At 36.1% G+C, this 23,501-nt stretch overlaps 1 protein-coding gene across 2 annotated transcripts in view; it reads left to right on the top strand.

Annotated features, from left to right (window-relative positions):
• dom (domino helicase) overlaps positions 1-23,501 on the top strand; it is an 896,769-nt gene that overhangs the window by 535,223 nt on the left and 338,045 nt on the right. For both annotated transcript variants that reach the window (XM_090388005.1, XM_090388004.1), the window contains 2 exons: positions 381-464; positions 10,187-10,327. In XM_090388005.1, the coding sequence (XP_090244131.1) occupies positions 381-464; positions 10,187-10,327 (225 nt within the window). The remainder of the gene's footprint in view (positions 1-380; positions 465-10,186; positions 10,328-23,501) is intronic.

Genomic DNA, 23,501 nt, shown 5'->3' with positions numbered 1-23,501 from the left:
AAAGACAGTTGTAGAATAGATGTGTGGAAAGTTGTCTTTAGCCAGCGGGTGTTTAATTGCTGGAACAAACTTCCATCTGTCGTTGTGGAAGTTTATATCTTAAATAAATTCAAGGAGGAACTGGACAAACATTTAGAAGGAATGGTTGTGTGATTTTTTTTTTTTTTTTTTTTGGCTGATGCTGCATAAGCTCATACATTTGCTTTCTTGCATCACATGCCACTCTTACTACTACTAATTATTTTGTCATGTGATTTAAGTGGAACTAATGATAAATATAAAAATAAATGATAAATAAAACTCACCTTTTTAATTACTCCTTTTTTTGTTGCGATTTATTAAATTTTCTTTCTTGTTGATATTTATTTATTTATTTACAGTTAAGCCCTGTGGAAAAATATGCCATGCAGTTTCTTGAATCTTTGCAAGAACCATTCTCTCTTGAACAACTAAAGCAAGCAGAAGTAAGTATTTAATGCTAAAGTTTTATAGTGCATTTCTGCTTTATTCTTCAACATGGATAAATTACATCTTAATGGTCATTATAGTATGTAATTTATAATCTATTACTCTAATTATATTTGCCTCTTAATTGTAAAACAATAAGAGAAGTTTACCTCAATATGAAATGTATAACATTTCAGTGTGATATCGAAATGATCCTGAATTTCACCCTTGAAAATTGCCTCCATGATTTTCCCAAGTATTGGAGTTTAGACTGACTAATCGGTAATTTCTCACTTCGCTCTTAGAACTGCCCTTATGTGTTGGAGATACATTGGCACTTTTCGAATCCAACGCAGTCTCTCCTGAAACAAGTAATGCTCTCATAATTACCCTTAATAGTTCAATGCACTGACTTGTCACCTCCCTTAAAATTATAGGATATATGCCGTAAACACAAGGAGCTTTACTTGCTTGTAGGCTCAAAAGATTTTTCCTAAATAATCAAAAGTTTTTTTTTTAAATAATGTGAAATTTCAATATCATTAATTACATATTTTTCGACTTCACTCCCATAATTTCACATTGACAGTGTTTTTCTTCTGTAAATATCGATGCAAAGTAACTGTCGAGTTCATCTGCCATATCAGCTAGGGCAGTGGTGTCCCATACACTGGCCATATTCAAAGTTAGATTGTTTTGCCGGCCATACTGAGTGATTCGAAAAAAATTTGTTTGTTACATTTTCCATATCTTGTTACATGATGTAAAAGGAAGTTTCTATTTTCATGTTACCATTTTTCATTTTCAGTCTATATACGTATAAAAAATGCAAATTCCCAACACCTTTATGTGCAACAAGTCTTATGTCAGTGATTTATTTTTTAGATTTTATTAAAATTATAAAAATATAGATTACTTTTGTTTTAAAAAAAAAATACATTACTTTTTCTTTTAAATGCTCACTTTAGAAAATTTACAACCTGAAATGGATCACTGCTTTTCAATATTAAGATGAATAAACAAATCTAATGATACACCTAAAATTGAAATTATTCGAAAATTTTATTAAGTACAATACACAATAACATTTACTGAACAAAACTTAACAACAATTAATGAGACAATTGAGGCTGGATATTTTTAGATAATTGTTCAAAATTTAGTTGAAAATTTGTGACGTCAATTCTCAATGTGGAATGAAGATGCTCCTCTGTTATTCTGTTTATTTTTAAATATTTATTTGATTTAAAGGCATTTTAGTGCTAAAGCTTCAGGTTGTGTAGAAGTTAACTGACATACAGGTTAGTGCAAATGCATCATTTTAGTATGCAGAAAACTACTAAAGTAGCTAAGAATTAGCACCATTTAAGTATATCTCATATTGTGAATACTTTCACAAGTTGCCCTGATATTGCACTACCTTGAATAAGTAACACTTCATCAATGGAGAAGACTATTGCTACTTATTCTTGGCAGATACTACCACCTATACAGCACCGTTTTTAAAACTGGTATGTGATAAAACACTGGGTTATCAACATACTATTAGACTTAGGAAAGCAAAACAGTGTAGGAATGTGATATAGTAAGAGAAGAAGAAGAAATACTCCTCACACTCACTCACTGATCTAAACCACTCATAAATTTCCCAAATAGGCAATGCTTCCCCATTAGGAAAGGCTGTTGTTACCTATTTGTGGTAACGAAGGCCCCATCAAGACCCCTCAGGTGGCACCATTTCAAGGCTTATTGGCCTATCTTCGACGGGTGGGTAGGTATCCTGGTGTTGCAATGATGACAATCCAATTATGAACTATACCTCCACAATATGAAAGATGCCTGATGGTGTTCAAGTAGATTATATTTAAAAGCATTTTAGGGCTAAAGCCTCAGGTTGCCTAGAAGTTAAATGATGCATTTGCACTAACCTGTACATCAGTTAACTTCTATGCAACCTGAGTATTTAGTCCTAGAATGCTTTTAAGTTTAATGTACTTGCACACTATCAGGCATCTCTCATATTGTGGAGTTATACTTCATAACTGGATTGTCGTCATTGAAACACCAGGGTACCTTCCCACCCATCGAAGATAGTCTCGAAATGGTGCCGTCTGCCGGGTTTTAATGCTGCCTGAGTTACCGAGAATAGGTAATAATAGTTGTAATAATAGGAACTGTTGCCTATTCTAGAGATTTGTAAGTGAGGAGTAATTTCTTCTTCTTCTCTTCCTCTCCTATCACTTTCCTCTACCTTTTTGCTTTCTTAAGTCTAATAGGGACAGAGATGAGAATAACACAATTTTTATCCCATACCTTTTTGCAAACAATACCATCTTGGTGGGGGTGTGAAGCGTTACTTATCCAAGGTAGTGAAGTATCATGGTAGCTCGTTGTGAAGGTATACACAATGTGAGATGATGCCAATTCTTAGCTACTTTTGTAGTTCGCTGCATACTAAAATTATGCATTTGCATTAACCTGTACATATTTATTTGATTTCTTATAGAAAAAAAATTTGCTCGAAAACATACTTTGATCTGAACAAAATAGCTATTTTCGTGGCATTTTCTTTGATTAGAAGAAAATCTTCAGATGGGAGAGCCTTGTAGAATTAAATAATTTATTTTCACAGTCCAAATACTTATTTTTGAACCATGTTTTGCCTTGAAGATCAATAATTTCAAGTTGCAAGCTGGGATTGCAGTTCCAGCCATAGAAGTAAATGGATTCTCAAACAAGCTTATGTCTTTTTCATGGGATCTTTATATCAGCAAATCAACTTTCAAACTCGTCAAAAAGTAATTGTAATAACGAGAGGTAATGATTATTTGGAAATATATTTGTATTTTAGCTGGGAATAACAGAATAACATTTAAAGTGAACTAAACTGTCTTGCTCAATTTGGGATTTAAATAATGAAAACTTATTCTGGAATGATTTAATGCACTGTACAAATCAGAAACCAATTTTCCTTTCCCTTATAGTTTTAAATTAAATGCATTTAAATGACTAGAAATGTCTGTTAGAATTGTAAGATCAAACAGCCATTACATATTTGATAGTTGTTTTATTGGTTTCCCTTTTTCTGTCATAAAATGTCAATTTCATGATGCAGTTTAAAGAAACGATATAACAGTTTGTCAAGACTGTTGAAACATATGACAATGAAGGCCATATGATCTTATAAAATTTACAGTTGAAATAATCACTTGTGGAAGATCCAATAATTTTCTACAGACAGCTTCTTGATGACAATGCTGTGAATTTCAATCGGAGGTCCAGCTCCGATATCCATCATTTTCTTGGTTAAATCTACCCATAAGCCCAATGTTTTTACTAATCATGTTCTTTTGCACCGTCATTGTTAACTCCTACCAGGTTTTTAATATTTAATCCTAACTTTTCAATAGATTGGCAAAAATTTTCAAAAAAGATTTTCACCTGTAGTGTTTTGTGAATGCTGAATGTAGTGTTCCATGAATCAGCTAAATCTTCAACTGGTGCAAAGTTATCATTAATTCCACATATGAAGATAAGGACATGGACTGTCTCATTTACATCAGTACTGTCATCCAGTACCACACTAAAATATTTTCGAAAAAGTTTTTTGAAACAATTCTTTACAACATCTTCTATTCTTCGCACAATTGTTGTCGAGACAAAACACTGTCTTGTATGAAAAGCTGCTACACTTTTCATACTGATTAAGAAATATTGTTCAAGGTTTAGGAATAAATGGTTGTCAAATGAACTCTTGGAAATGAGACTATTGGCAGAGAAGAAAAATGCATGGGACGCATATAAATTATCAGGCGACACAGGAGCCTATGGCATATATAAGCTAGTCTGTAATCAAGTAACAAAGGAGATTAGGCAAGTGAAGGCAAATTATGAGAAATCTTTGGCAAAGGATACTAAGAAAAACAGCAAGGATTTCTTTATTTATATAAACTCTAAAAGGAAGGAGATGAATCAGATTGGTCCACTTCATATCAATGGTTCAACTGTTGATGATCTTGCTCATATAGCAAACAAACTGAATGAGTATTTTGCATCTACATTCACACATGAGGAGTTATTAAGGAAGGAAAATGCCACAAGTTTATCAAATTGTAACAGGGTGCTTAATGATTTTGTAATAACTGAGAGCAAAGTGGAGGAGAAGTTGTTGAAGTTAAACATAAGAAAGGCACCTGGGGTGGATGAGATCTATCAAGTTATATTAAAGGAGGCAGCAAAGGAACAAAGCAAACCCATAGCCATAATAATGAGAGTATCTTTGGACTCAGGGGAAGTCTCCACACACACACTGGAGGTGTGCAAATGTATCTCCAATTCACAAAGGAGGGATCAAAGGGTGACACGAGTAATTATAGACCAGTTAGTTTAACTTCTGTTCCGGGTAAAATAATGGAGTCACCGGTTAAAGTTGCATTGCAGGATCTTCTAGACAAGACTGCAGCAATAATTCAGACACACCATGGGTTTGTTAAGGGAAAGTCTTGTCTGACAAATTTGATTGGATACTATGATGTTTACAAAAGAACTGGATGAAATAAAATAATTTTGATATCATATATGTGGATTTCAGGAAAGCTTTTGACACTGTTGTGCATGGAAAACTGCTGTACAAATTGGAGCAGAATAGTATTAAAGGTAAGTTGCTACAATGGAGAAAAGGATGGTTGAGTGGGAGAAGATAGAGTGGTAATCAATGGATGCTGCTATTCGTGGACTAGTGTTATTAGTGGAGTCTCGCAGGGTTCGGTGTTGGGCCCACTGTTGTTTTGTATATTTATCAATGATATTGTTGAAGGTATATCAGGCTTAGTGTCGAAGTTTCAGATGATACAAAGGTTGGCAGGGTTGTTAATGACAGTAATGGAAGTGTGCTTCTTCTGCAACAGGATCTAGAAAATTTGGGCAAGTGGGCTGAGAAGTGGCAACTGAAGTTTAACTTTGACATAACCTTGAGAAGTAACCGTAGAGAAACGTACCAACTGTGTGGTACTACACTTAGGGTGGTAGAAAACGAAAAAGACCTGGGGGTAATTGTGCAGTCAGATATGAAGTTTTCTGAGCAATGCAGACAGGCTGCAAGAGCAGGTCATGGGGGTTTGTCAATGATATACAGGAATTTTTTCTAGCAAGGAAAAGGGGGTGATTATCCCTTTGTGTAAGGCAATGGTCAGGCCACGCCTTGAGTACTGTGTACAGGTCTAGAGTCCTCATTTTAGGAAGGGCGTAGATTTGCTTGAACATGTACAGAGAAGGGCAACAAATTATTTGTCTTTAGCCAGCTGGTGATTAATTGCTGGAAAAAACTTCCATCTGTCGTTGTGGAAGTCAATAGATTAAATAAATTCAAGGAGGAACTGGACAAACTTTTAGAGGGAATGGTTGTGTTATTTTTTTATTTATTTATTTTTTTTGGCTGATGCAACGTAAAGTCAAAAGCTTGTTTTCTTGCATCACGTGCCTCTATTGCTATTACTATTGTTTGTTTCTCTGGACAAATTTCTTTCACGACAACAAACAACATTTAAGAAATTGATCATCACTGAAAAGTTTACTTTCAAAAGCAATCAAATGTGCAACTTGATAACTGGAAATTACAGCAGATAATTTTCTTGACTGATATGTTTTCAATGTGTTTCGTTGTTTTCTTAATTCGTTTTGTAACTTTGAACATTTTTCTTTTCACAACACTCCCCTATATTGATCATGAGATTTATGCTTGAAATCAGTGTCATTTTAAATTATATTCTTTAATAAGATTCCTTACACACCAAACACACTGCTCTTTCTTCCTACTCAATGAAGAAATAGTCGTCGGTCTACCTTTGATTAAAAACATGACACTCTAAAGCTTTTTTTCTCTTTTGGAATATTTTTAAGGATGATTTTTTAATTCAGTGCAAATTAATAATAATTCAGTACTACAATGAACAAGTTATATCAAAATGGTAGAATTTCACAATATGAAAACATTTATACGTACGTATGGCTGGATGCTTGCATGCCTGTACACTCAGTGGTGTAATGCTGTTTTGGTTCATTTTCTTCACTGGCCATAGGTTAGACAGCCAGGGTATCTAATACTACCCCACGTCCATTACATAAGGGCCCGATCTGATTTGTCCTTGCTCTTCTCTTCTTTGCATTTATATATTTGAAAATTTCCATTTATCTCCACACTCTGCTCTCTTTGCCAGCAATTTCTCATAAAAGTCTCATAAATGTTTTAAAGGTAATTCAATTGTTTTTGCTCTTTGTGAGATATCTACCCAGTTAATGGGGGCTATGTAGCACCTTAGGCCTTCGTAATTTCTTTTCCGGAAATTATAACCCATTCTTTGCCTTTAACTACTGCTACCTCTCTCTTTATCGTCCAATGCAAAACCCATGTTCACTTCCTGCTACTGGTTCCTCTACTGTCAGCCCTATTATGTCATCTGGTTCATTGGTGATGATCAGGTCTTGAATGTTCTTTTCCCTAGTATTTTCTGTGACATGTTGATACAAATAACAATCATCTAGTTGATTTAAAAAATTTTTCCGATGTTGAGTTTCCTTCCTATTTGCTCCAATCAGTTAGAGGCAAATTAAAATCACCCATAATAAGACATTTCCGCTTATTTCTAATCCATTTGTAGAGGCTCTCGTCATAATCTTCACAATCATCTTGCCTGTAGATTACTCCCACTCTCATTTTACCTTTGTTTCCAACAATCTTACACCATACAGATACTATACTAGCATGGAAAATGTCTGAATCTGGGAAAGCTTTTGTCACGTTCCGGCTGCTTTTGATAAGAAGCATGACTCCCAACATCCTTTTTTATCTGCCCTATCCTTCCTAAATACATTTTACATACCATACTGAAACTCATCTTCCCCTATTTCCAGGTGGCACCATGTTTCCGTAAGTCCTCTTATGGTGTTCCTTGTCCTAGCCAGCAGTTCAAATACACTCATTTTATTGATAATTTGAAACATTCAACCCTCAGGACATCTTGCTAATATGATCTGTTGTAGTAACAAACAAGAACTCTTGTGATATATGCAAGTGTTACTTTGACCAATATCATCAGATAGATGGGTATTGATATTATCCTTGTTTCCCCCCCCCCAAATAGTGGCGCCTCCGTAGCCAGGTGGGAAGGAGCAGCAGAGCATAGCACACGCTTCTTGATTAGACCGGGGTTCGAGCCCGTCACCACCAAATACGGAGAATGCGGAAAGCTCAGGGAATGACCACTGCATATCCCGGAGCAATATGGCCTTAGTTGCTAATGCTCCTAAAAACCAAAACAACAACAAACAAACCCCCCAAATAGCAGTTTCTCTGGGCTCTTAAGTTATCAATAATACTTCCAAAAATCCTTGCAACCTTTGTTTAAATGTATCCCATCTCTACAAAACAGATTCCTTCTAGCTACAAGTGCAGGCCAAGTTGATAAAAATTCACCCCCCCCACCCATTCCCCAAAGCCTTCGGGATATGCGGTGGTCATTCCCTGACCTTTCCGCATCCTCCGTATTTGGTGGTGACGGGCTCGAACCCCGGTCTAATCAAGAAGTGTGTGCTACGCACTGCTGCTCCTTCCCATCTGGCTACAGAGGTGCATACAAGTTTGTGCAATTGCATCATTTCTGTACGTAGCCAACTACATAAGTAGTTATAAATTGGCATCCTTAAGTATATCTCATATTGTGAATATATTCGCAATGAGTTGCCATGATGGCATTGTGAAGGTATTCACAATATAAGTTATACTTAAGGATGCCAATTTATAACTACTTAAGTGGTTGGCTACGTATACAGAAATGATGCAATTGCACTTGTACTTTTTTTTGCCAACTTCTTTTCATAACCTGATGCTTTTGCCCTAAACTGCAAGAATATAATGAGAAACCAAGGGCTGCCAAGAGCATTCAGAGGAAAGAATGGTGGGATAAAAACATGCAAGTCAAAGGGGGGGGGGGCAAAAGAAAATACAGTAGAATATATTACATCTATATCAAAGGCAACAATCAAATGTGGTTATGTAATGCTTGTAGAAAAATAAACTCTACATAACTTATACATACCAGTAAATTATAACTAATTAGCAAATTAACATTAAAATAGGGTTATACTTGATTATATTACCTGAATACATACAACTCCCTGCCTATTCATTTGTACTGTTGTGGCTAAGTGTTTCTTTTTTTATTTTTATGATTTCATTTTATTTTGAATATTAGAGTGTTTTGGCACTCATGTAACAGAATTGCAGCTTTCCAAGATGACTGTAGGTGTAGCATTAATTTTCTGCATTAGTTTCGTATATGTTTAGTGCTCCTTTTTTCTACAATAGGAAGAACTAAAGTTGTTCATATAGTAAATAAAGTGGAACATAGAGTTTGTATTCTACCCATAGCATCATCATCAAATGCTTGTTTACGCGTTTGGTAAGTCTTCAAAGTTATTTTCCAAAGTTTACGACAAAATTAGATGCAAAAATCACTATTACTTAACATCTGCCGTCTTACTCAGCTTCATAAATTGCAAGACATACTTAACAGAAACATGCCTAAACACCAGTTGTGCAAAAGCACAGTATCCTATTGGCACGAAAATTGCTACACCAACTCACAATGAATTAGTTCAGTAGTATCTAATAGCATGCTGCTCTTAGATATATGTTAGCAATCCACTCAGCCAGTCTGGAAACTTTCAGCTTGCACTTCATATCACCCAACAGAACTGTATGGATTTTTATACTGTGTCAGCTGTTTTTAACTGTTTTGATGAGGAAACCTGTTTTAAAGATTACCAGTACTTATTGTTAACATTTGATGGCTTGGTGCATAATAGCCTTTCATTGATGTGCCAATTAAACTACAAACCAGTCAATCAAGCATGTTACCTTACCATTCACACACAAAAAAAGGAGGCCCTGCTACCAAGTTGCTTTCATTACTTTCTTGAATGGTTTCTAATAATATTGTGAGTAAAATGAAAGCAGCCCCAGGGTAAGGTATTATTCTCATAATTTGTTGCCACTAATATGCAAAAGATAAAAATAATGACAAAATGCATATCTCCTTTAATCAAAAAAGATCTATTTATGCTGAGGAATGTATGCATTTTAATTATAATTTTTCTAAGTAACTCATAACAGTAATGCCAGAGCTGAAACAGGTTATATATTTAGTTAAAGGCAACAGATCATACTGTGAGTTTGCTAGTAGTGTGTTTATTTTAATATATTGCTAATCTTCAGTCTGACCTTGAAAGGTATTGAGGCTCATTACATAGCATAGGAGGAGCTTGAGGGCTGTGTTAGCAGTAATCAAAATGTCACTATGTTTTGACATGTTCAACACATTTGAATGTCTTTCAACTCAATTTCATCATTTCCTTTATTGCAATGATGTGATAATTATAAACATAATTGAATATCATTTTGTAGTGTATATAACTTTAATTCTACCATGTTGTACATCAAATTTATGTATTGGCTCTTTTTGTTCATTGCTTGATATAAAAATCATTTCTTAATAATTTTGCATTATGTTGTTAGAAAGTAGTTATTTTTGAAATTGTGTTATTATATACTACTTACCTACTATTAAAAACAATTTGTAATCATAAATCAGTTCCTAGACATTGTGAATTCACATTAATGATATGCTAGATATGTTTATTGAATAAATTAACATATCTTATTCTTATTTTATCACATTTATAGGAGGAGATAGAGGCCCAGAAAAAAGACTGGGAACTGGGTAGACTAAAAGCTCTAAAGGAAGAGGAAGAAAGGCGGGCTGGTCTTCTGGAGGATGAAGAGGAGCCTCTTCTGACGTACAGTCGGACTGATGCCAGTAACCAGGTGGCTAAAGTGAACTCTAGTTCTAAGAATAAGGGTGGAAGGGGGAAAAGAAGGGGTAAAAATTGGGCCCGAAGTAAAGGGAGAGGGGAAGGAGATGAAAAGGGATCTGAAACCGATTTATCAAATATAGGAAATGGCATTCATCCATGCCGGAGAAGTGCTCGGATTAGCTTTAAACTGGAACAAAAACAAAATGAGAAAATTGATATCAGTGATGAGGAAGGGGGTGGAGACTGGACAAAAACTCATTCCAATTGCAAAATATTAAATCATATAGATAGTAAGCTGCTTTCACGATCTCGAAGAAACAGTTGTTGCTCTCCAGATGTTGCACCCGTTGTGTCTTTGCCTAATGGTCCAGAAAGGTTTGGTGACCATAGTCCTAGGTCAAATGTTCATAGTCCTCCTTCAAGCCCTAGGTCAACATTTCAAAACCAGTCCACAAGGAGCAGCATAGGTAGTTGCAGTAGTGGAAAGGGGCCTCCAAAATGTACCAGTGGTAATAATACTAATAATAATGTAACCATTCTCCAGCCATTTTCCAATCCGCATTTAGTTATAAGAACCAGAAGGGCTTCAGCAAGGGAACTGGAAATGAAAAAATCAGAATCAGATGTAGATATACTGGCTGCAACACACGGTGACTCTTTATCTCCTCTTTGGGGAACAAACAAATTTTTCCCTGTGAAACACTCCTCTCCTAATTCAGGAGCTTCATTGCCAGTTCTTGAGAAAAGTGTTAAAAAAGTTAAACTTCATAGTTCCTCTAGAATTAATCAGAGTGGAATTGAAGATGAGGGAGAGCATATAGATGTTTGATAATTGTTTTAGACTTTTTTTGTTAGGAAATTTTTATACATGTAAATAATGCAGAATTTGGCAAGAAGCTCTGTGATAGTTCTTCCAATGAAGGCCAAAGCTCTGTGAAAAAACAAAAATGCGGTTGTGCTTGTGTGTGTGTGTGTGTGTGTGTGTGTGTGTGTGTGTGTGTGTGTGTGTGTGTGTGTGTGTGTGTGTGTGTGTGTGTGTGTGTGCGTGCACACACATGCTTGTTGAGTGTATGGTGTACATTTTGGGTTGGGGGGGATGCATGTATTAACTTGTATGTCATTTATATGTCTTATGCTGTGCACGTTGTAGTTAATCCGTCTTACTGTTTTGTTAATATTTTAATTGGCATAGCACTTCAGACACTGGGCACAGAATCATTTGGCACGTAAGCCAAGAGAGTTGAAATTCCAATTTCAGGAATGTTGAACTTGATAAGTGCGAACATTGCTCATTTGTACTGTAAAATATGTGACAAACCTGGGTTCTTCATGATGTACCACTTGGCATACAGTGACTGATCGCCTCTGTGACATTAGTGTATGGTACAGTTGTATTATTTAAAGTGTTGTAAAATCTTTCATCAGCATTACTTGCCTAGAAAATAAAGAAAACAAAAAAAAAAAAAAAATGTAGTGTGTCTCATTTTCTTGGTGGGAATTGTTGGCATTCAATGATGGCATAGGCTCACATGAAAATCATATATCAGGTTTTGGTGTCATGTGCTTTAAATATTATAACATAATTGATCTTGCTCAAAAATGCAGCATTTCTTTTGGTAGACAGTTTATTCATTTTCGTTAATTAGTCTTTCTGATTTGAAAGGCTGTTAAAATTTAGCCTATAGTTTCTCAGTTTTAGGGGGCTATTAAAATTTAGCCTGTTTCTCAGTTTTAACATTTCCCTCCCATTCTTTCACTTTTGGCACCAAAACTTGATTAGGGTGTGCCATGCCATTCCACTCAACAAGTTCTACCAAGAGTAATGAGATGCATTTGAGAGCAAGACAAGTGTGAAACACCTTATGACAACTGTTGGTTACATTTGCATGGCATGCATGGGAGCAAAAAAAAATATCCTTCAGTCATATCTTATGGTTGCATACCGAATAGTGTTTCATATTTCTGTTTTTAGTTCTTTTGCTGTATTGTTTTGTTGTTCATAGGTATTTAATTATGTTTTAAAATATAATTATTTCTTTATTTATTGCTTTTGACAGATTTTTTGGCAAGCATATATATTTGGAATTAACAGTTTTAATTTGAATCATTTCTCCTCCTGGGTTGCAAGAGAATTTCTGTTGGTATATGGAATGAATTATTATTTTCCTTCTCTCATATGCCATTTTTGAAAATTAAATACAAGTTAGGTAATGTGCACAGTATGCTACATCTCGGGGACACTTGATTTTTTCCTTTTTCTGTAATTAATAGAAGTGAAAAGTAAATAACTAATTATCTTGCTACCAATTAATTACTAGCTGATTAACTAATAATGTTAAAATTAACTGTTTTTACTTCACTGCACATGCCACCTCACAACCTAATATACAACCTAAAATGCAACACGCATTTCACACTCTGTGATGTAATTAATTAAACAAATAGCAACTGTACTTGACATCATAGTATGTGGATAGTACGATTTCGTAATGGGCTTTCATGTATTATTTATTTATTCCTGGATTTTTATACCAGTTGAAATATAACATGTTGCATTTCATATAATGTGAAATTCAATGTGTATTCACACTCTGATTTATTTAATTTAACAAAAAGTATTTCTTCTTGGGTTTCTATAACAATTGAATTATAACATGTTTTTAACATTTCTACTGTGATTAATATAATAGACAAATAATAATGATTCATGATATACGTATTTAGTAAACTGATGATAAAATAGTGAGCTTCTCAAAGAGCAACTTTTATGCATGAATCAAGAACATTTCATTTCTGCACATCTGCTATCTTGCATATTTGTTCCTCTAATCGGTGTTTGCCAACAGACATAATATCCAAAGCTATAATATTCAGTATATGGATAACCTATCTATATAAAAGTGGTATATAAAATAAAAATAAAAGAAATAATAATTTCAGTTTCTGTTGGTGCGATTTTAACAAAATTTAGGAAGGCTCAACAAATCAGTCTAAAACAGCCAGATAAAAAAATTTATGAAATTCCATCCACTGGAAATCGAGCTTCTACATGAGGATTTATGGATGGATGGACGGATGGACAGACAAATCAGTAATAATTGCTGGATTTCTATTGGTTTGATTTTAATGAAAAGTGGGATGGTTTTCTAAAAGAGCTAATTATAAAATTTCATGAAAATCCATCTGCTCCTTCAGTTACAATTTATGATATATGGGTAGCCTATTGATGTGTGTGTGTGTGCACATGTAAAAAGAAAGAATTGCTATATTTCTGTCTGCCTAAGTTTAATGAACTTTTGGATGGCTTCACAAATCTTTCAATGTAAAATTTCGTGAAAATCCATCCATTGGAAGTCTAGTTATTACACGTAGACAGCCACACAGATGTATAAGGTAAACCATGCATTGCATGATCTCACTAAGCAATGTATTATCATATTGATATATTCAGCATTTCACAAATTCAGAAAACAGAATTGGAACCTTAATGGGTTTATTCCTCTTTTGTTTATTAGAGGTGGGATAACTATGCTGTATATTCAAATAAACAAAATATTAAAATTCGAGAGGAAAATGGGGGGGGGGTGAGAAACTGAAAAATAAGCTCACGGGTGTTGATTTCATTTCCAATATGGTATGATGTGAAATTAAAGATTTTTATGAGGTCATTTATACGTAACTAAATATCCTATTTTTTCTATGCTTAAAAACTAAAAAGGAAGCAGCATTAAAATGTATCAAGTAATTTTCCTTTGTATTCTGGGTGCAGTCACAAAATCAAAAAGAGTTTACAACTACTGCAGCAATAATCATTTTGAAATATTATCATGTCTTTTAGCAAGGTGTGAATTCAAACAGCATATGAAATCCTTGACTGGCAACCTGTGCAGTCAGAGGAGCCTGTGAAAGTCAGAGGCAACCTGTGCATTCAGTGCAGTCAGAGGAGCTTCATGCTTTGTAAAACTTAAGTAAATATTTATGTGAATCTGGCTCCATATAATCACACTGTTTAATACCAATATTTTTAATAAAAATATATCAAGAAAGATGGGAAAATTTGAATATATAGTAAATTTAATTTTAGTGAACTTTTTTTTTTATTATTATTATTATTATTACTATTTAGAAAGCCAGTGTGCAATCTCTGTATTAAATATTTTCAGAATAAAAAAAAAAAACAGCGTGTGTACCCTGTACTCCGAAAGATATTTTACATGGAAACATCTTGGACGAAAATCAGAACCATTTTAAAATCGAACAGCTAGAACCAAAGTCATGAATGTGATGTAGCATTTTATGCTCACTCCTGCTACTTACTCTAGTGAATCAACATTAGTGACATTAGCATCATATTTCCATCTAAAATATTTAGTATGAATGATGTAGGTAATGTTTTATGCATGTGCCCACTACTTGCTCTACTGAATCAATGTTTGGAAGGTTAGCGAAATCCAAGCTAATAGCCTAATTACCCTTTGATTGTAGTCATTTGTTGAATAGTCGGATTGCAACAATATGTATTTGTATTGTTGCAAACCGCATTTTCGTTACATTCCATTGTTAGGTGCCACTATAGATGTTTTCACATCAATAATTTTCTGAGCAGTGAAAAGGACAATGCCACACTGCTATAGCCATTGTGTTCAATGATGCTGAAGTCAAATGCAGAGCATTGGATTTAGGAGCGCCTTCAACCAGTAATGCTGCTCCATCTAACAATGATGTACGCAAAGTGAGTATTAATTATGTACGATGGAACATTTCTCCAATTGCGGAGCAGATAAGTTTAAATGATCAAGCTCCTTTTCTTTACTGACCACTATTTACATAAGAACACGCATCGAGAGTTTGAAAGGATATTTACAAAAAATATATTTCTATTCTGTATGTGACCATCTATGGTTCGAAAACGACACAAAAAAACCAGCTGCTAATGATGCACCATTGATACGCACTGCGTTTGCCAATGTTCACATCAGCGGGATCACTTAAAAACACCATTCCAGTCTAAGTCGAACGGCTTTGTCTACTCAGAAATTCCATCACATTTACCCAAGTTGGATTTAGTGACAGAGAGGCTTATTTCTCCTCGCTTACCATTAATGCAAATAATGTGCCTGCGACACGCATACTGGCAATATGGTATCCTGGGCCAAGTGATCAATGTGCCTGTTTCATTCAGCACAATGATCATCACGTGCAATGCCGTTTTGTCTCTATCCGTGTCTCATGCATCTTATTTGTGCATATAAAACACAGGAAAATATACAAGTCCACCTATTTGATCAGGTTAGTAAGAAATCAAGTGGTTAAAAGTGTGGCTTCAATATTTGGTTGACACTCCTCTCTGTCGATTGTATCAAATCACAATAGATCAGTCATACCTTGATAACAGCCACATGGAAATTAATTTGGCTAAAGACGACATAAGCGAAGCAGTTCTGATTGAGGAAAATCTCATTGCCCAACAGCAAACATTGTCGAGCGATGATATATATCTTACCGTAGAGCTTACTCTTTGATGCGATGATAGCGATGATATATATCTTACCTAACGTACCGTAGAGCTTACTCTTTGATGAGCACGCAGGAGAACTGTTCTTTCCTAGCATATATCTTGGGAATTCAGAATGTTCAGAGAGAATTTACGTGCGACTCCATTCGTGATGGCAACGAGCAAGCTCAGACAACCTGACTGACACGGTGTCTTTTCTTTCTTTTTTTTATTTAGTTAGTTGTTGGCGCATCGGCTTCTGTGGCCATAATGCATCTCCCAAGGTTTTTGCAGTACTTTGATCCAAGCCCGAGGCGGGATTCGAACCCGCGACCTTTGGGTTGCCAGGCAGGCACTTTACCTACCCGGCTAGCCCGGCCGGCCCGACACGGTGTTACTCCATATCATCTCCTTTACATAGCAATGAAGGTAATGAGGTTGAGAACAAGAGACTGATGGTGGCTTTCAAATACATAGGTAAAGATACAAATCTGACCTGCAAGCAAGTTCAATCCAAAGAATACATTAAACGGCTGTATCGAAAACAATTTGGCCTTCCTAAGGACAATTCCAAACTCAACCTACTACTGGGTTCAACTTAAGGGCAATCTATTCACTATAATTAGACAACTTGGCAAACCTACAATGTTCTTGACTCTGGGTGTCAGTGAAATCAGTTGGCCACATTTGCTTCAGCTATTGTACAAGTTACAGAATAAGGGGCACGATATTAGTGAGGACGATGTGAGTGACATTGACTTCACGCAGAAGGCAATGCTAGTTTATGAATATGCTGTAACTTTTGGAGTGTACTTCAAGAAGGTTGTACATGTAATTACGAACATATTGCAGTCGAAACTTTAAAGCCCGTTTGGTCAATTTTAGGTGGTCAACTTTTTCAAGCACGTGGAATTTCAACATCGCAGTAGTCCGCATTTTGCTGTGGCTAAATAATGCTCCCAAAATTCTTTGGCCAAAAACAAAGAAGACAGCATCACAATGATCGACAGGTTAGTGTCTGTCTGCGCTAGCGAGGCTTTGGGGAGCATCAAGCTTCAAACTTGCAAACATACATTCACGTGTTACAAGAAAATAACAACACCTGATAAATGACAAACATTTCAATTTGAACCATTCATGCCTAGTCACATGAATGGTGCTTTAAATCGAAAAATTGTGTCGACAAGTGATTTTGGGACATGGAAATGACGTGTCGCAAAATCGTCATTTCCATTCAAAATCATGATTTCCAGTTTGTCTATCAAATCACCAAGAAATGATGTTGTTTCCACCATTGACACCTCTTTCATCCCCTTGGAATTAACTAATTTTTGCAAAACATAATTTTCTTGTCACAAAATCATCGCTTCCGTGGCGCAAAATCATGACAAATTGGTTTTACTTCAGTTCGAAATTTAGTAGGTGCCAAAGATGTTGTGAAATTTCACATTTCTGGTGATAGAGAACATCAAAGCAATTAGCCGATTGCTTCACTTTCAAGAAAGAAATAAAGTTGCACGTTAACAAATCTGTAGTAGGAGTAATAGTGCAAATGTGTTAGCAACAGAAAAATTGCAGGAACTTGCATGAAATGATTTTGGGATGCTCCAGATGAAGAAAAATGGTTTGGTTAATTAGATCTTATTCAATCCTTTCAGAATTGAGTTTCCCAGGATCCTCAGCTCCAAGTGCCAATTGTTTTCTGTAATATCTAAGTGCTATCTCTGCATATAAATTGCGATTGCTTAGAGGTGACTGCACAGTTTTTAGAGTTCTGTTGTTTCATTTTAAACTCTCTGATGCTGATGAAACTGATATACAGGGTGATTCACTACCAGTGCGACAAACTTGCAGGAGGTGTAGGGGCACAAAGACCAATCGGAATCACATAGCATTGCAGGGTCTGGGAGGGCGCATGAACAGCGATCCCGCTGGAAGTCAGCATTTGCGAACCGTTTCTGTTGAAGAAACCAAGTAGCAAAAGTCCTCCGGAGTGGATAATCCGCAAGCTCCAATGATTGGACACGTTGCAAATGGTATGAACTCATTTGGTTTGTTGAGAGTATCCTCCATACAGTGGATTGGGAAATACCCAATCGTTTGGCCTATCGCTCGAGTACTTGTACTCAGATTGCCTTCTGCAAGACGTAGGACATTCTCCTCATTGTCTGGCGTCCTCGTCGTTCACTCTCGATTCATGGTACCTCTCGTGAAACAACCAGTCTCACGTAACCTTCTGTCCACACGTGCGAAAATCGTATTGTGAGGAGCACGCCTCAGCAAAGTCTGGTCAATTTGTGACAGCCAATCTGCTTTCACTTTTGTAGGACTGTTAATAACTCCCATGTGCAACTCCTGAAAAATGGCTTCTAGCATGCAGGATGTGACCACTCGGTTGCAAACCAGCATAAGCAGTAATCAGTGTGTGGTGCGCACACGGCCCAGAAGAATGCTGCCCTCTATTTTATCAAGTAATGTATAAATAAAATAAAATAAATTTTCTGTTTATACTCCGGGATGACCAAACGGTCAGAGGAGTTTACAAGATACACAGAATACAAGAAACAGCAGTCACGGGCTTGAACCCCGGTCACTCAAGGCACGTGTACTTATGCACCCGCACGCCTGACCACTAGGCTACGGCGGCCTTATCAACTGGTGCAATACCACCAGTTTGCTTATTGGAGGCTTGAATTGGTGGAACCCATGTTTAATCTCCAGAGAAAAGCTTTGGCAAACCCCCCCCCCCCCCCCCCATCTCTTTCATCATGTATTTTTGAGGTTATAATGGACGGCGTGGCAAGATCCCATCTTCTTTACATTTCGAGGGTACAGCTCTAAACCGGTGTTCACACGTCGGCTGCTGATAACTCTCTAGGAGGCTTCCAGATCAACTAGTCTATAATATCGCTGCCTCTATTCTGCCAGATAGTAACTGGAGAGCATCCAATTAGTGTTAATGTGAGTGGGAGGCGGTGCATTGTAAAGACCACGTATCAAGGAGTTGGGTATATTCTTGCCATCCACATGTACACCATATCCAAAAATTTCATTACTTCATACAGCATGTCCTTGCTACCCTTCCTTACTTCTGAATACATCATGAATCATCAAACTAATAGAACAAACTTATCTGCAAAAAGATCTGAACCCCCCAAAGACTTCCTCATTCATTTCACAAATATATGTGGTCTCAGTGATGTCCATTCCTAGTTATTGCTTGGTTCTACCACTGCACATCTCAGTTATCCAAATTATTTGCAGTATGATACCTTTCACTTCAAAGATGGTAGTTGTCCATGTGTCCCTTCTGATATTCCTAAGAGACTTAGTAATTTGGAATCTCCTATTTTCAATCTTCTCTGGCTAAAAATCTTCCTACCACATTCGTCATCTTCATCTGTTGCCTCTATAATTCTCCTGTCTCCACTAATCATTTGGAACTGACTTCATTTCTTTGAAACTTGACTTTCTCCAGTCCAACTTTCCTAACAGTAAAGAAATTTGCCTTGGTGATTTTAATGTTCACAACTCCAGCTGGCTTCCATTTTCTAGTCACCCGGATCCAGACTGTTCATTTACTTATCAGAATGTCAACCAATCCTAAACACACAGCTTGCACCCTTGATCCTTTTCTTACAAATAACCCTTCCAATACACAGTCAAGGTGGGTGGTCCTCTAGGCACCTCAGCCTAGAGTCAGTGATCTGTGAGATTTCTTTTCCTTGGTCAGATTACTGTTTTAAATCTTCTGATGTCAACGTTTGCTCGGATCGTGTCAGTGAATTTATTCTTGCAAGGATGAACTCCTTTATTACACATATGTCCTGAAAATCCTGTCCTTTATCTAAACCTCTGTTTAGATAAAGAATGTTGCATATTGCAATTGTTTTTATCCAAATCCCCAAGTTCATTTTCTGCATTAGACCAAAGATCACAACAATTGTAAACCAGTTATTAATGAGTCCAAACTAGATTTCCAACAGACTAAGAGTAGAAACGGGGCCGCATCTAGTGCTTTTCGGTCCCTAGGCATACAAATTAAAGTCAGGGCCCTTCTTATATAAACAAGAATGAGGGTGATATTTGTTTAAAAAAATCACAATTTTTGAAGTTGTGTTAATTTATATTATTAGTTTGAGATTACAAAAAAATATAACATGAAAATAAAAAATCGATATTAAATTATTTTAAGAAATTTCAATTTTTTTGTTTTCTAATTTTGACATCTGTAAACTTATTAATAATATCCTCATAACAAAGAGTTTTTAGAGTATCCTTTTTTTATGTACAATATTACCAGTGCATTAAGCTTTTGTTCCGAAAGAGTACTGCGTAAATAATTTTTTACCAGTTTCGGTACGGAAAATGAATGCTCTCATTCGGCATTGCTCATTGGTAATGTTAAAAACAATCTTAAAATTATTCCGACATTAGAAAAATGTGGATATAATTTTGTTTTCAATTATAAAATTCAGTTTTTCAGAAGCAGCAACTACATTCTCAGCCTTACTTAATATTTCAAACTGTTCCATTTCCACTTTCAATTCATCAACATTTACATCTTTATTATAAATTCTCTCAATATAAGTTTTACAATGCATGAATGCTTCTTTGCTATAATGATATATAAATTTAAATTTATTGTTTATATCTTTATATACATCCTCTTCTACACAAATCAGTAACTATTCTATAAAAATATGTGTTGATATACCGATAGCGGTTCGACTGCAACTGTATGTGTCAAGCTATGTATAGACAAACCTTTTCCCCAGCCTCCACTCACGTTGTACTAGTGGTTTGTGAAAAACAATGTATACTTATGCATAGTGCACAGCTGAGCTGTTGTGTACATTTCCCCCTGCCACCAAAGTATTAACAAAAGATACCGCCCAAATATGACGTTGGCGTTGCAATAAGTATTATTATTGGTATATATGTTTTAATTAAATTTAGAAGTCGAAGCCAGTGGATTTAATTATTTCATAAACCACAAATAACAAATACCTCTGTGTGGGCCCTAGGCATGTGCCTATTTTGCCTAGTGGTAAACGTGGCCCTGAGTAGAAAACTTGCTTCTTGTCCAAATGGTAGGTTGCGCATTGTGGTCTCCTGCCAAAGCTATGGACTGAATATTTTGCCCATCTCTATTCCCACTTCTCTCAAAACCAGGTGGTTCTATTGCCACTTCAGCCAAAGATTTGCTGTATGATTCTTTTTGCTTCAAAAGTGGTACTTGTGCATGTCTGTTCTGATATTCCCTGTCAGAGACTTAATAATTTGGAATCTCTTCTTTTTGATCTTCTCTGGCTTAAAATCTTTCTACCACATTCTGTCAAATTCATCTGTTGCCTCTATTGTTCTCCCAGCTCCACTAATTACTTGAACTCTTTGGCTTCCTCTCTTTGAAACCTGACTTTTTCCAGTCCAACTTTCCTCACTGGTAATTTTCCTTGGTGATTATAAATAAATAAATTTTCTGTTTATACTCCGGCACGACAACCAAGTCAGTAGAGTTTACAATAAATCGTCAATACAAATATTTATCGTATTTAGTAGTCACGGGCTTGAACCCCGGTGCACTCTCGCTCCTGACAACTGGCTTCTGTTTTCTAGTCACGTGGACCAATCTGGTCAAGGTGCTGAAACTTTTGCAATTACTAATAACCTTGCACAGATTGTTCATTTACCTACCAGAATACCAGACAATCCTAACCACACAGCAAATGCACTTGATCTTTTTCTCACAAACAACCCTAAGTACATGGTTTGGGTGAGTGGTCTTCTCGCCACCTCAGATCACAACTTGGTGATCTGTTCTCTAATGGTCCCATTCTCTCGTGGCACAATTTCAACCTCGTGATGTATTGCATTACAAGAATGCAAAAAGGGATGATCTGCAAGATTTTTTATTTATTTATTTATTTCTTGGATTACTGCTTCTAACCTTCTGATGTCATGTTTGCTCAGATTGTATCGGTGAAATTATTCTTGTGGGGATGAAATCCTTTATACCACACTCCAACTTAAAAGCTTGTCCTTTATCTAATTCTTGGTTTTCAAATAAATGTGCTAATACTGTTCAAGATAAGAGTGTTGTATATTCTAATTGGCTTGCATCCAAATCTCCAGGTTCATTTTCTGCCTACACCAAGGTTTGCGATAATTGTAAAGCAGTTATTAATCATTTTAAAATAGTTTTTGAACAGATTAAGAGTAGAAAACTTGCTTCTTATCCAAATAGAAGTCGAGCATTCTGGACTCTCTCTAGAACTATTGGTAAAACTAGATAGTTCTATTGCCACTTCAGCCAAAGATATCACTGACCTGCTAGCATTCTGTTTTTGTTCACACTCATGTATTAATGATCTTGTTAAACCATCTCCCACTATTCCCAGTACATTCGATTTAATGCCTCCTGTGGTTCATGTCAGAAGGGTTTTAAACAATCTTGATGCTAAGAAGGCTCCAGGTCCTGATGGTATTTCTGCACTTGTTCTGAAAACCTGTGCTCCTGAACTTATTCCTGTTCTGTGTCACCTTTTTTCACTTTCTTATTCCAGAGATGTCTTCCCTTCTGCCTAGAAATTTGCTCATATCCAGAAAGTTCTTAAAAAGGGTAACAAACCCCTCCCATTCAGTTATCGACCTGATACACTTGATCAGTTGCTCTTGATCATGTTTGGCATAAAGTTCTTCTAAATAAGCTTTCATCTTATGGTTTGTCAGCTGGGGTTTTTTTTTTTTCTTTTTTGTAATTGGGCATCCATTTTTCTCTCTGACTGCTTACTGCAGGTGGTGATGGAAGATGGCTCTCCAACTTCTGACTTCTCCACTAATGTTGTTCCCCAAGATTCAGTTCTTTATCCGACTCTTTTTCTCTTGTATATTAATGACCTTCTTCCATTGGCCAGAAATCCTAGCCATAGTTTTGCAGATGATACCACATTGTATTCCACCTTTCAGTTTGAGAAACCTTGCTCTGCACGAAAAACTTCAATTTCTCAAATATCCACTACCGATTCCTTAAATGTTAATCTTCAGATAATTCTTCAGTGGGGCAAAAATAACTTAATTGATTTCAATCTCTCTAAAACTGTCCTGTCTTATATCTCGCAAAAAGGATTTTTCTGCTCCTATGCTTATCTTTGGTGACACTCTGATTTCTAGGCAATGTCATATATCTCTATTGGAGATTACTCTTACTTCTAATCACTTTTGGCATAAGCACATTACAATTTTGCTTCGTCTGCATAAAAAAAACTGGGTTTCTCTTTCACTCTCAGTATTACTTTTCTTCAAACAGCTGTTCACTCTATACAATTTGCATATCCACCCTACTATGGAATATTTTTCCCACAACTGGGGTGGTGTCCCCTAAAACCTCTCTCAAACTTCTGGATTCCATTCAAAAGAGGCAATTAGGTTAATTAATGACTCATCTGTAACAGAGCCTCTCCACTCTCTAACTCATAGACATTCTGTTTCTGCTGCATGCCTTTTCTATAGTTTTCCATGGGCACTGTTCTTCTGAAGTGGCTGCTATAATTTCTACTCTCTCTTCCAAAGCAGTCCAAACATGTGCCACAACCAGTCAACATCCTTTTATTTTCAAATTTCAAACTCACAGAACCAACTTTTCTTCTTCTGCATTTATTCATTCAACTTCTGTTTTCTGGAACAACCT

This window comes from Mastigoproctus giganteus, chromosome 13, assembly GCF_048544385.1.
Source record: "Mastigoproctus giganteus isolate SK-2022 chromosome 13, ASM4854438v1, whole genome shotgun sequence".
In the NCBI taxonomy this organism is placed as follows: Eukaryota; Metazoa; Arthropoda; class Arachnida; order Uropygi; family Thelyphonidae; genus Mastigoproctus; species Mastigoproctus giganteus.
Note: the sequence above shows the minus strand (reverse complement) of the source record. Positions and strands in the feature narration are given on the sequence as shown.